At 61.4% G+C, this 13,546-nt stretch overlaps 1 protein-coding gene across 4 annotated transcripts in view; it reads left to right on the top strand.

Moving 5' to 3' along the window:
* Positions 1–6,512: 6,512 nt before the first annotated feature.
* Positions 6,513–13,546, top strand: part of SLC38A10 (solute carrier family 38 member 10) — a 30,036-nt gene continuing 23,002 nt past the window's right edge. For 2 of the 4 annotated variants that reach the window (XM_041485740.1, XM_041485739.1), the window contains exons 1-5: positions 6,513–6,788; positions 7,647–7,764; positions 10,808–10,853; positions 11,913–12,006; positions 13,083–13,226. In XM_041485740.1, the coding sequence (XP_041341674.1) occupies positions 6,684–6,788; positions 7,647–7,764; positions 10,808–10,853; positions 11,913–12,006; positions 13,083–13,226 (507 nt within the window). In that variant the 5' untranslated portion in view covers positions 6,513–6,683. The other 2 variants (XM_041485741.1, XM_041485742.1) reach the window with 2 other exon arrangements.

The following is a 13,546-nucleotide window of genomic DNA, read 5'->3' as shown; positions in this document are numbered from 1 at the left end:
GAGCAGTGTGTGGGGCTGTGCAGTGCTGGGGGGCTGTGCAGTGGGGTGGCTGTGCTCAGTGCAGGGAGGGGACAGAGCCAGCTGAGGGGACAGCCAGCTGAGGGGCTGTGTGATGTGGGGGGGCTGCTCAGGGCGAGGGGAGCTTGAACGGTACCGGGGACCACACAGTGGGAACGGGAGCAGCACCGGGGGGTACCGGGAGCAGAGGCCTGGCAGCGGCTGCCATCGGGATTCCTGTCGGGGCACTGCGGACTTTGGGATTTTTTTTTTCCCTGTTTTACAATAAAAGGGTGTAATTGATTGAAAACGCTGAAATAAATCCCGATGGCTCGTAACCACGATTAGATTACGGCGGGCGATTCATTAGGCGGGACGGCAATCGAGTTAGCGGGGAGGGGCCGGGGGGACCCTCCGGCACCGCACGGACACGGCGCGGGGACAGACGGACAAGGACAGCCGGGAACAGGCGGCCGCACGGCGGGGCACAGCCCGGCACAGGCGCTGGTGCAGCGGGACGTGCGGCTGCGGCACGGAGCCATGCTTGGGGACACGCCGGGGGACACGGAAGGACACAGGATGGCACCGGCAGCACGGAGGCACCGCACACCCAGCCCCCGCATCCTCCTCCGCAGCTGCCCTTGGATCCCTGTCCACGTGGGAAAGACCGGGAAAGGGCCCTTCTGGATTATCCCAGCGCGTGCAATTGGTGCCAGACACGGGAGCGCGGTGCAGGTCCCGGTGTGTGGGTACACGGTGTGCAGCCTCCGGTGGTCTGGGAGTGCTGGGAAAGAGTTCTCTTGAAAAAGAGAACCAGAAAAACCTCACAACAAGCGGCTCTCAGGCTCTTCCTTCCCTCAGTGACTCCGGCAGGAGTGGGAAGGGGCCGGGGGAAGCCCTGGTGCTGCGTGGGCAGGGGTTGAGTGCAGGGCTTGTGGAGCAGCAGAGTTGTGTCCCTGGGCACAGTGGGCAGATCCCCAGTGGGTAAACATCAAACCTGGGCAAGCCCCTGCTATGGGCAGCCCCCCTCCCTGGGCAGGCTGCCCCTCATGAGTTGGCATCCCTGTGGGCAGACCCCCCACCTTGTGCAGGCCCCTCCTGTGGATATGTTCCCTCTGGACAGCCCTCCGACCCCCGCTTTGGGTGTCTAAACCCTGTGGGCAGCCCCCCACCGTGGGCAGCCCCTCCGCCCCGTGGGGATAACTGCTGTGTGAGGCTGATCAATGAAGTGAGGCCAAATGAGCACAATTAAAGTCAATTTAATGAGGGTCCCCCACCCGTCCACCCCCCAGCCCTGCAGCTGCCTTTGTCCACTGCTGCTGCTGCTCTCATGGTGCCTGTCCCCCCATCAGCTGGGGCTGGGCCACCACAGAGCCCCTTGAGCACGGTGTCCCCCTTGGGGGGGCAAGAGGTGACCCCGAGGGTGGGGTGTGGTGGCAGAGGGCACGGCCTGACCCTGCGCAGGGGACATGTTTCAGGGTGCAGTGGAGGGGCTGCAACCCCGGCAGTTTCCTCCCTCCTCAGCTGTTTTCCTGAGCTTTTTTTCCCCTGGAGCTGCTGAACCCCCTCAGCAGGGAAGGAAAGGAGGCCGGAGGGTCCCCTGACACTCCTGGGGCAGGAGCAGGGAACAACCCCTGGATCCACAACACCGCTGTGGTGCGACCCTCAGGCTGGTGTGTCCCCTCCGCTGTCCTTCACGGCTCATCCCAGGGCTCCCCACGGCTCGGAACGGCACAGCACGGCTCCGGGCACAGGCGCTTTTCCAGCTGGCCACGGCGTTCCCGGCGCGTCTCAAGGCCGTCTGCGTCCAAGGGTCGTGTTTGCCGGCGCGGAGGGACGAGGTGGCTCCGCAGCGCTGTCCCCTCCGCTGCCAGCTCGGGGACCTCGTGCCTTGCCCCGCGCCCCCCGCGGGAGGGGACACTGGGGGGCACGGAGCCGCAGCCTCGGGGGTCCGAGGAAAAAGGCAGGAACTTAACTCCCATTAACCATCCCATTGTACCGGCCGTGGGAATAATCGGGTTTGCTAATGCAATTGCTGCCGCGATGCGAAAATCCGACTGGAAAATGTATTAGAGCAATTATCCGCCTCCCTCCGCAGCCGGCGGAGCATTAATATTCAATTTTGATGTGGAAGCCCTATTATGTTAATGACTTTGGTGACAAAAGTCGTTAATGTAAGTCGGTTCCTTTATGGCGCGGCATTAGCCGGGGTGAGCGCGGCCGCGGGGCGGGATGGAACGGGGGGCACGGCGGGAGGATCCGGGATGGGGCGGCGTGGGGAGCCGGGCCGAGCCCCCTCCCCACCCCGCACAGCCCTCAGCCTCGGGCCGAGCCGCCGCTCCCCGCGGCCGGGGCTGCCGGTGCTCCGGGGGCTGTGCCGGGGCGGATTATCCGCGCTGCAGCGCATCCGGCAGCGCCGCTCCCTCCGCTGCAGCTGCCCTCCTTTGTTCTCTGCCCGGGCCCCGGGAGATGCACCGGCGCTTCCCCGCCTGTCGGAGAGCGCGGCGGGGCCGGCCCGGGCTGGCCGCTGTCCCGGCCATCGGGCGGCACCGGGGCTGTGCCCCTGCCCCGGTGCTCGGTGCGCTGCCGCCGTGGTTTGGCAGCGCCGCAGGCAGGCCCGGCTGGCTGGGGGATGGAGCCGGGGCTGGGAGATGCGGGGAAGGGGATGAGGAGCGAACGGAACGGAGTCAGCACCCCCCGGGCTGCCCATCGGCAGCCACCGCCGCGGCTCCCGGCCGGGAATGTCACTGCCACGGGCGGTGTGGCACTGAGCTGGGCTGTGGTGGTGTCCTGGGACAAACATGGAGCTGGGAGCCGCCTGTGACGGAGAAAACGACCGTGACCTTCACCTTTCCAGCGAAGAGCTGCTCCTCCTGCCGCTGGGCTGGCAGGGCCCCGGCCTTGCCATGAGTGTGCCCATGGCATGGGGCCGGCCTGGCACTGGGCTGGGAATTCCTCAAAGCCAAGGAGGGGACAGCAGATCCCAGGCACAGGATGGGATTTCCCGGTGGTGCTTTCCGGGACCCCGTGGGAGGCTCCTGCCCGGTGCAGTCCCCTCCGTGTTGGCACAGCCGTGTCCGGTAGGCAGATCTACACGTGGCTCTGTCCCAGCCCTGGCGTTTCAGTGTGGTGCAGCCCCGTCTGCACGGCCGCTGCAGCAGTTGGGATTTGCTGCCTAGAGACCCCTGGACGATGCCCCCGCCCCAGTCCCGGCAACAACGGGCAAGTGGGGCTGCAGGCAGCCAAGCCCAAACTAACCCTACTGCCACCTCCGGCTGCCAGGGCCAGCCCCGAGCCACAACACAGCCCGGACAGCGCCCGAGGTTTGCAGCGGGGGCTGGGGCCGCTCCACCGTGATCCACCGGGCTCTACCGGAGCAGGAAGGTGCCGAGCCGTTGGTGGCACCGGGATCCGGCACGGACATCGTGTAGACAGGCACGTGTCCTTGGCACCGCTGGGGACGGGGCACCCGCTGGGGACACAGCCGAGTGCCGCCGGGATCCCCCCGGTCCCTTCGCTGTCCCCGGTCCCCGCGGAGGCGGCTCCGCGCGCACGTGGCCGGGCCGGGCCATGCCCCGCGCTGCGCCCCGCCCCCCCCGCGCGCCCATTGGCTTAGAGCCCCTCTTCCCGCGCTCCCATTGGCCCAACGCCCCCCATCCCGCGCTCCCATTGGCCCCGGAGCCCTCCACAAACAAAGGCCGGAGCCCGGCGGGGGGCCCGACGCCCCGCTCTGATTGGCTGAGCTTAAAGGCGAAGCTGCCCGTCTAGGTCCCGCCCCCAGGGCAGCGCCGGATGCCCTTATGTAGAGCTGGGCGGGGCTAGCTCATTCATGAGCGCGGGGAGGGGCGGGGCCACCGGGGGCTGCGCTTCCCGCCCGAGGCGCGCGCGGCTCGTTCCCACGGCGCGGGAGGGTGAATGAATGGGCGCGCGCGGTAAGGTCCGGTACGGCCCGGTAAGGCACCGTGTGGCACGGAATGGCTCGGTACGGCTCGGTGCCTCTGTTAGGAGTGGGTACGTGCGGGTGGGGAGCGTGTCCACGCGCGGTGTGACGGTGTCGGGACTCGCGTGGGGCGGGCGCGATCGCGTCCCGAGCGTGCGTGGATCCCCCGTGGTTGTTTCCTGCTGCTTTGTCCACCTGCACGCCCCTCTGTGCCTTGCATACCCACGCGTGCTTTGTTCTGGGGGGCGAAGGGGGCGTCCCGGGCCCCCCACGGCCTTGGCTCTGCATCGCTCCTGCTCAGCCCCTGCGGCAGCACCAGCGTCCCAAGTGCTTGGGGACCTCCATCCCAAAATGCATCCCATGGTGAGTACCCACTGCAGGGCCCCACGGCTGGCACTGGGGTGGCACTGGGGTGACACCACGGCGGGGACACCACGGGCTCTCGCCTCCCTCCAGCACGGGCTGTGCTGTTTGTCCCACGCTGCTTTAATCCCCCAGATGGGTTCAGCCCCTTGCCTCCATCCTCCTCGTCGTGCCCATAAATTCATTCCCGATCCCGTTCCCAACCTGCCAGGCTCTCGCGGGACACGCGGCGGCTCCCAGCTCGTGCTGGAGATACGGACTGAACTTTGGTCCCTGAGCAATTAAGGTGCCTGAAACTGCACTTCATTAATGGTTGTTCCGCAATAAAACCCATCAAACTGCCCTTATTTGCAATATAAAACTGCAATTTGTTTTAATTTATGTTTTTCAATCCCTGCCGGGTGGTTCCGGGGATCTGCCAGGCATCTGTCAGTGGAACCAACCATCAGGAGCAGGGTGGTGCTGGGTGGGGGGAAGCGGGGACATGGGGTGGGCTGTGGGTGGGTTTGCCCCAGGTCTGGAGAGGGGGTTCCCATTCCCCACGGGCCCTGCGCTGTGTCCCCCAAGAAGGGAGGGCAGGGATGCCCCCGTGGTTCCAGGGAAGAGCCTCCCCGTGCCACGGGAGGTTCAGGGAGGCCCTGGCACGGAGCTGCCACTGAGGCGAATCCCTGAGCAAGAGTGGGGTGGGTGGGAGCAGATGGACCCGGCTGTTTTCCTGGGACAACATCACCCCTGGAGCTGGGAATTGGCTCGGCTCAGCTCTGCGTGTGCCAGCACACGTGGGCACATCCCTGGAGCAGCATCAGACCCAGCAGCGGCCCCTGGACATCCCGAGGGATTTGTGCTTCCATAAAGCAGCACAGGCTCCCTGCGGGCTCAGCCAGCCCTGAGCCCCCATTTCTAATTACACTCATTTGGCTCTGCCATCCTCCGGGGCTGGTTGTTCTCCGTGGGGAGGAATCTGGGCCACGGGGCAGGACTGGGAAGGGCTCTGAGCCACCTGGGATTCCCGGGGGAGCGCTGCCCTGGCTCCCAAACCCCTGAGGGCCCTTTGCCGGCTCCCAGTCCCCTGCCGGCAGGGCAGGCTCGGGGTCCCTGGTGGTGCCCGGCTGTTCAGAGGGGTTGGAGCTTTCCAGAGAATTCTCCTGGCTCTCGGCAGGTGTGTGATGGGAAACTGCCCTGGCGCTGCTGGGACGGACCGGGCTCCTGCTGGAGGCACAATTTGGGCCGTTTGGGGCTGCAGAGGTGCCTGAGGAGCAGCAGCAAGCCCCATTCCCTGGGGATGGGCACGGACGAACCCCAGGGCTGTGGCACAGGAGGGTGGCAGAGCAGGGGCAGCTCCCCCGGTGTTCCCATCCCGTGTCACGGCGCCTCCTGGCTGGCTCTGCACATTTCCCAAGCCCCCGACTCCCACTCGGACACGGGGAAGCCAGCAGAGCCCTTTTCCTGAGCATGGGTGACATTCCCGAGGGGATCCCTCCTCCCACCCCGAGGACACCCGCGGACACAGCCACGCTCCGGCACAGGAGCCAGGAAAAGCAGCCGGAGCTACCGATCCTGCGGCACACCTGGAGGGAATTAGGCCGCCCGTTCACCTCCCTGCAAACCTTTTGTAGAGCGAATTCCTGCGGTTTCCCATCGCAATTGCTGCAAATTATACGAGAGCCACGTTTCGTTTCTTTTCATTCCGACGGGAACGTGCCCTTGGCGAGTGCCACTCGGAGCTGCCGCCACGCCTGGCCTCGGGGGACCCTTCCAGAGCCCCCCACCACAATTTTCCTTCTTTTTCCCTTATCCCGTGGGATGTGGGGGTGTGGAGCTGGGGATGGGGAGCACGTGTGCGCACAGCTGGATGCGTGCCCAGATGTGCAGGGGGAGGGGATGCCGGGGGTGATGGGCTGCCCTCGAGGGGCTTTTCAGAGGCCGCCATCGGGCTGGGGACCCCCGCTCGGGTGCCAGCGCTGCCGCAAGCTGTGTGGTCATATGCACACACACATGCACGCCCATCTCCGTGCCTTTCCATGCCTTTCCGGCATGGATGCGCGTCCTGGTGCATTCCCGCACCTCCCTGGCCGTGCTCAGCTCTCCGGGGGTTCCCCCAACCACGGGGACCCCCACTTTGTCCTCCAGCACCAGCGAGTCCAGTCCTCCGGGCCGGCAGGAGCGCCCCCGCTCCGCCGCGCGGACACGTCACTTCCTGTGGCGGCGGCGGAAGCCGGAAGTGCCGCTGTGGCCGGTGCCGGGTCGGGGCGTGCCCGGTGGGGCCATGGCAGGCACGGCCGGCTGAGGGGGACCGGCGGCACCGGGCGCTCCGAGCCGGCCGTGGGGCTCGGGAGCGGCCACAAACCGGCTCCCCCGGCGCGGGGATCCTCCGCCGCGGGCCATGGCTGCGGCGGCGGCGGCGGGTTCCAACTGGGGCCTGATCATGAACGTGGTGAACAGCATCGTGGGGGTGAGCGTGCTCACCGTGCCCTTCTGCTTCCGACAGGTGAGCGCCGGGCGCGGGGTCCTGCCGGTGCGCCCGGGCCGGGGCGGGTGTCGCTCCGTGCCCGTGGCCGCCGAAAGCCCCTGCGAGCTCCTGCCCGGCCGGGCAGCGCCGCCTCTGCCCTTCTGGCCCGAACGTGGCGGGTGGTTCCCTGGCTGGAGAGGAAAGTCAGCAAAGGAAACGCTTCAGAGCCAGAGCGGGCATCTCGTGTTCCAAACGCCGCGTTTTTCTCAGTCGTGACGTCTCCAGCTCAAAAGTTCTCCAGACTCTGGGTTTTTTCCCTGCCCTGTGCTCTCCAGCTGATGGTTTCTGCCTGTCTTGTAAGGAGAAGGGAGAAAGGAAATCCAAGGGTTTACCCACATATAAACGTGACTCGGAGGCGTTTCCAAGTTACCGTGTCCCCTGCCCCTCCCTGGCACCTGGGGCTGTGCCAGGCCCCTGCTGCGTGCCCGTGGGTCCCAGCCTGGCTCGGGGAGGGCAGCGGGGCAGGGCCTGGCTGGGGAGTGTGTGATGCCAGCTGGTTGTTGATAAATCAGTTTGCAGGAGAGGTGGCACCTCAGGGTCTGTCTGTGCTCCCTGGAAGGATGAGCCAGGGTGGGAATTTTGCTCCAAAATCTGCTCCCAGTTTGCTGCTCAGGGCTTGGAACTGGTGCAGCTGGGAGCTGTGGGAAGCAGGTGTGTGTGTTCCACGTGTCCTTGTGCCGTGGAGAGGGTGATGTGGAGCTGCTAGGAAGGGGACAGAACTTCCTGAAAGAGGGAAAAACGTGGCTGGAGTGCGGGGGGGAAGCTGAGGGTGCTGAGCGAGGGTGGCTGGGCTGTGGTGGGGAGCTGACCCCCATCTCCTGCCATGCTCTGTTGCAGTGTGGGATCCTCCTGGGAGCCGTGCTGCTGATCTTCTGCTCATGGATGACTCACCAGTCCTGCATGTTCCTGGTGAAGTCGGCCAACCTCAGCAAGCGCAGGACCTACCCCGGCCTCGGTGAGACCCCGGCTCTGGGGCTGCTCCCCGGCCCTGCTGCTCCTCTGACAGCACCCTGACCTTCCTTGGCCTCCCAGGCTGTGTTTCCTCAGTGGTGCTGCTGGAACAACAAATGGATTTTTTCTTGCTGCAGTTCCCAGTTTCCTTGTTCTGCCTCGGCCTCTCCTGGGGCGGTGCTGGGGTTGGATGCTGCTCCCACAGCCCTGTTAATGGGTGCTGAGTTGTTTTGACTCTGCAGGGCAGGGAGGAGATGATCCAAACCCCAGCTCCCGGGAGCCATCTGGGATGAATTGTGGGGCTGGGATGAATTAATTATGGGTCTGGGCACGAGTTCCCCACCCACCCAGCGCTGCCGGGACAGTGGGTCCTGCCAGCCTGGCACGGAGCTGGGCTGCCTGGATCCGAGCTAGGAGCTCCTTTATGGCTCAGCAGAGAGGAAACAGAACGAGCTTCCAAAGGGCTGAGAAAACAAAAAACATCTGGAGGATCCCTGGGTGGGTTTTGGCTCTGCCAAAACCTCGGAGCTGAGCGCTGGCGCCGGGATTGGCTCCTGCTCGTGGCCTCTCTTGGGATTCTGGCTGCCCTGGGGAGCAGGAGGAGGTGTTTGGGTTCCAGTCCTTGCCATTGGCATATGGAGCAGCAGGAAAACTCTCCTTGTCCTCGTTCTGCCTTTCTTTTCTGTGGGAGGAGGGAGCTGGCTGGCGCTGCCCTGGCACAAGGGCTCCCAGCAGCTGCTGACAGATGGGTTTGCTCCTCCCTCAGAGCACCCGAGGTGCTGCTCCCAGGAAGCACATCCTGGCTCCTGCCGACTCGTATCTGCTAGGAACAGAAAAGATGGAGAAGGCCCGTGGCTGGGAGGTTGTTGTGGTGCCAGGGGGAAGGGGGAGCCCCCGGCCCAGCTGCCGCTGCTCCCTGCCCATCACAAGACGCCTTTGTGTGCCACTTCCCAGAGGACAGAGAGTCCCCTCCACCTTGGAGCGTGTCCCAGGGAGAAGGGATCCTCTGCCTGCCCGGGAGCCAAGGGCCTGCAATACAGAGAGGGCCAGCAATGCTTCCCAGCTTCCTCCTGGCAGGGGGGGCTGGCAGCAGCGCCGTGCCCGCTCCCGGTGCCCTGGGAGAGGTGCCACGCGCTCCCAATGCTCCGAGGTCGGGCAGCTCCACACAGAGCCCTTTGTCCCCACAGGCTGGGCCCAGGGACATCTGCGGGCGCTCCTGGGAGGCTTTGGCACGGAGGGAAGTTGTGCACATTCCCGGCAGGCAGGCAGAGCCTTCCGGAGGAGCCCCAGCAGCCACGGCTCCGGCACAAAGGCTGTCCCAGGCCGGGGCTGGCGCTGGCCTGGCACCACTGTGGGAAGGGGAGGGCTGCAGGGAGAGGTGGGTGAGGAGGGAAGCAGGATACAGTTCCCAGATGGGTTTTAACCAGGAGATGAGTGAATCCCTCCCCTTCCAGTGGCACTTGGGATGTGCTGGGGCTGTGCTGGGCAGCTCAGCCCTGCAGGGCAAGGGGATGAAGCTCTGTCTCAGGAGCCACGCTGGTTTGAAAGGCTTCTTCAAAAGCAAGCTCTGCCCAGTTTGGGGGCATTCCAAGATCCCATTCCAAGGATTTGACTCTACCATTCATTTTACAGTCGTGATCTCCCAGAGAAGGTAAAGAATCCCATTTTACCATTGTCCCCAGGTGGGAACACCTGCCCACAATGTTTGGAGGCTTTTTCTCATTGAGCATCAATTCCAAACAGCCGGGGAGATGGGCTGGTTCCAGCATCACCCGGGGCTGTGTCTGTATCCAGAGGCTGGAATGTGCTCTGGAGGATCAGCAGCACCGTTCCTCCATCCCCCCACCCCAAGCTCAGCCTGTTACTGACCCATCTCCAGGAGGGATGTTTTCCTCTTGCTGGCTCCTCTTTCTCCTCCCAGACCCTTTGTCTGTGGGCCTGACCCCCCCCAGAGCTGTTGCCTTTTCCCTCATGGCTGTGAATTCCCAGGGGAGGCCGGAGCGGAGCAGCCGCTCCCCGTGCCCGGGCACGGTGCCTGGTGGCGGCTGTCCCACTGCCCTGTCACTGATCCAGCAGCTATTTTGGGTGCTCCCCCACATCCCTGCTCTGGGCTGTGGGTCCCTGCCATGCCTTTTGCTCATTTTGTGGGAGAACATCTCGTTTCCTGAATTTTTAGCTCGAGTAGAGTCCAAGGAAATCAAGAGTTGAAGCTAATATTTAAAATAGCAGAAGAAGCTTCCAGAAAGGATTGGAGTTTGTTTTCTGGCGGGTGCTGGGAATGTTGGGCTGTGCCTTGAGGGAAGGCAGAGGGGACTCCAGGGTGGTGGGTTCATGCTGGACCTCACTGGCAGATTTGGGCACTGTGGTCTGGGTTTGGCACCCGAGCTCCTCATTCCCGTTCTGCCCAGCAGGAGCTAAAAATAGAAGCAAAGTTTTCTTGGCATTGTCTTTTTAAGAGAAAACCCAGTGATTTGAGGACTACTGAGAGTTTTCTGCTCCAACCCCAGGATGGGAGGGGGGAAAGCAAAGCCTTGGCAGCAGCCCTTTGGTGTGGGTTGGGAGCACTGGGTATTCTGGGAATGGGATTGAACCTTCTGGGCACCAGCTCAGCTCTCCCAGCCAGCCATGCTGGGCAGCCCAGTTCGAGGGGGAAGATAAAAATAAAAAGGGAACTTGGACTGGAATTCTGCACCACTTTAACTTTTGCCACACACAATCTTGTACAGGAATATTTTCTCTCCCATTGCCTTTAATGGCTGCCATGTGTGGCTGCTGCTTCACACCACTTCTGGTTTTAAATAGAAAAAAAAAGAACCTGCTTGCTGGCTTTCCCTCATCCCTGCTCCTGTCTTATGTGGTTTTCAGTTTCCAAAGGGAAAGGCTGAAAAAGAAAGTGGGAGGGTGAGGGAAACGGCCCCAAAATACCAGTGGTGGGCTCCTGCTGCACTGCCCTGTGTCACTGTTGGCGTCCAATTGTGAACTGACATCTTGCCCTGTTCTGGACCTTTCTTTGACTAACTTCCACTCTTTTTTCCCTTTCATGCCAGCATTTCATGCCTATGGAAAAGCAGGAAAAATGTTGGTGGAAACAAGGTAAATCTACTGCTGATTCAAAGTGTGAACAGTTTGGGTGTCTGTGATGGAAACCTTACTGAGCCTTGCTGTGCTCTCCTTCCTTCCTGTGCTGCCTCCTGGAATTGCTCAGGAGGCTGGGGAGATGCCCTGAGCACAGCTCCCAGGTGTCACCTCCATCCCTTCCAGCACTTCCCAGGCTCTGGGAGCACAGAAGGAGGGGATGAGCTGCTCTGCTGTGAAATCACAGCCACAGTGTCACTCGTGGCAGCTTTCCAGGGGTGACATCCCTGCTGTTGAGTTAGTGGGAGGGAGTGTTTGCTTCCTTGGATCCCAGGATCTGCTCTGCTCCTGCCCTCTGTGCTCCCTTCCCTGCGAGTTGCCTTGAGGGGGAATCCTGCTTCCATCTCTGCTTCCTCCCATGACCCCAGTGCAGATGTCAGGTGATAGCAAAATCCTCACAGCCCTGCTTTTTCCAGCTGGGATTTTTTTTCCAGGCATGTTGAGCCCAGGGCCGGCAGCGGTGCCGGCTCCTTCGCTCTCCCCAGCTGCAAACTTCTGCTCAGCACTAAAAATACACAGAATATTCCTCAGATGTTTCTTGTCCATGCAAGCAGAGGCTGTAATTGCCACAGGGATGTTCTATAATTGGAATTGGGAAGGAAAGTGGTCCAGCAGTGGGAGGAGAAGCAGTTCATGGACAATCTTTTCATTAAAGTGTGGTCCATTGTGTGGAGAGACCTTGGAAAGCCCACTGGATATTGAGACTCTCATGGCAGGGTCCTGCTGTGGGTGTGGGGCTCTGAGAGCCTCGTGCTGATTCTTTTGAATTTTTCCAGGAGTTCAAGGAGCTCGTGTCATCTCCAAGATTAGTTTTCCATGGTTTTTTTTCCCCGTGGCTCCCAACAGGAGTTGAACCCCTGCGTGGGTTGTGGGCAGAGCTGCGTCTCCGAGCGTTTGGTGTGGATGGAGGGTCTCTGGTGGCTGTTTTACTGGGATGGAGTGCAGGAGTGTTCTGCTCTTCCCAACGCTGAGGATAGGAGTGTGACCCTGCTAACCCATCCCTTTTTGTGTTTGCAGCATGATTGGGCTGATGCTGGGCACTTGCATCGCATTCTACGTCGTCATCGGCGATTTGGGCTCCAACTTCTTTGCCCAAATGCTCGGATTGCAGGTGAATAAATCACTCCTGTAGTGCTCCCAGACCTTGCACTGAGCCCTGTGTCCTCTGGGTGCAGCAGAGCTCCTGCCTCGGGGTGTGCTCGGCACCCCCTGGGGTCCCAGGGGGGCTTTGTGGGGTCCCCTCATGGAGGGATCCTCGTGCACGAAGCCTCGGCTCTGGGAGCTCTGGGAAGCTCAGACATATGGCAGACAATCAGCTGTGTAAAACTCCAATAAGGCATTTCCATCAAAAGAATTCTTTTTAACTTGGTCCCTTATTAATTCTGGAACAGATTCCTGGGGGAGATAATGCTTCCTGCCTTAATTCCTGCCCCAGTGGGTAGGGACAGGCAGTTCCTCTGCCTGAGCTCTCCTCCCTGTAGTTCAGGAGGGATTTTTGTCCTGTCCCTGGCCGGTTTTGTGGCCAAAGTCTCTGTGTTCCTGCCTCCTCAGCCGTGTGATGAGCCTGCTGCTGGCTCAGGGTGCTCAGAGGCAAGAGGTGCTCCTCAGAGCCGGCACGAGGGCCGTGCAGGGAAGCAAAAGGATTTTTGGTAGAGTGTTATCTGTGCTGCCTGATGCTCCTAAGCTCAGATTAAGGGACTGTGAAGTTAAAAAAGATGCGTTGAGGCTGCAGCCAAATTAGGTATTAAATATTTCCAAGCATTCCAGAGTGTTCTGCTATAATAAATACCAGTGTGAGGCTTTGATTAATTTTCTGGATTGGAGTTTTCAACACTTTCAATTTCTCGTCTCCCCAAGTAAATTTAGGTTTTATTTAATTGCATGAAAATACCTAAATAGCTTGTGCTGGATTAGCATTTAACCCCCCCAGCCACCCCCCAGATTCTTCCAGCTCGGACCTGTCACACACTGCAGAGCAACAGTGGCACCCAGTGACTGTCTCAGCTCAGCACAGACGAGCCCGCAGAGCTCCGAGCTTGCAGCATCTTCAAACACCTCCAGACACAGAACTGCACTGTTTAAAGCTGCTTTTCACTCTGGAAAGACGAGCCATGCCAGGGTTTGCTGCTTGGGGGGTGTGTTTGCTGTCCTCCCTGCTCCAGGTGGTGATGCAGGTCTGTTCTGCAGGTGTCGGGCCTGTTCCGCATTGTCCTGCTCTTCGCTGTCTCGCTGTGCATTGTCCTTCCCCTGAGCCTGCAGAGGAACATGATGGCCTCCATTCAGTCCTTCAGTGCCATGGCTCTCATCTTCTACAGCGTGTTCATGTTCGTGGTGGGTACGGACACCAGGCATCCCCTTTTCCTCCTTTCTGTTAGTTTTTGGTGACCCTGCTAACCCACCCAGTTTCACATCCCAGATGTTCCTGTGATTCCCTCGTGGAGCTCCAGCCCTGTCTCACCCACATTTCAAGACTGGAAGGAAAGGGAGGTGTGGGAATTGTTTCCATGTAACTTTTCTAGTAGGCTGTGCAGGGTCACATGTCAGAGCTGCCTCCTCAGGGAGGTGTGGAACCTGCCAGGAACTGTGCCTTTAAGAAACCACAACATTCACAAGAGCTGCACTGAAACATCTCTGGGGATTAGAAACCCCAT

This window comes from Pyrgilauda ruficollis, unplaced genomic scaffold (assembly GCF_017590135.1).
Source record: "Pyrgilauda ruficollis isolate IOZ18807 unplaced genomic scaffold, ASM1759013v1 scaffold72, whole genome shotgun sequence".
Lineage (NCBI taxonomy): Eukaryota > Metazoa > Chordata > Aves > Passeriformes > Passeridae > Pyrgilauda > Pyrgilauda ruficollis.
This window is presented reverse-complemented; position numbering and strand designations above follow the sequence as displayed.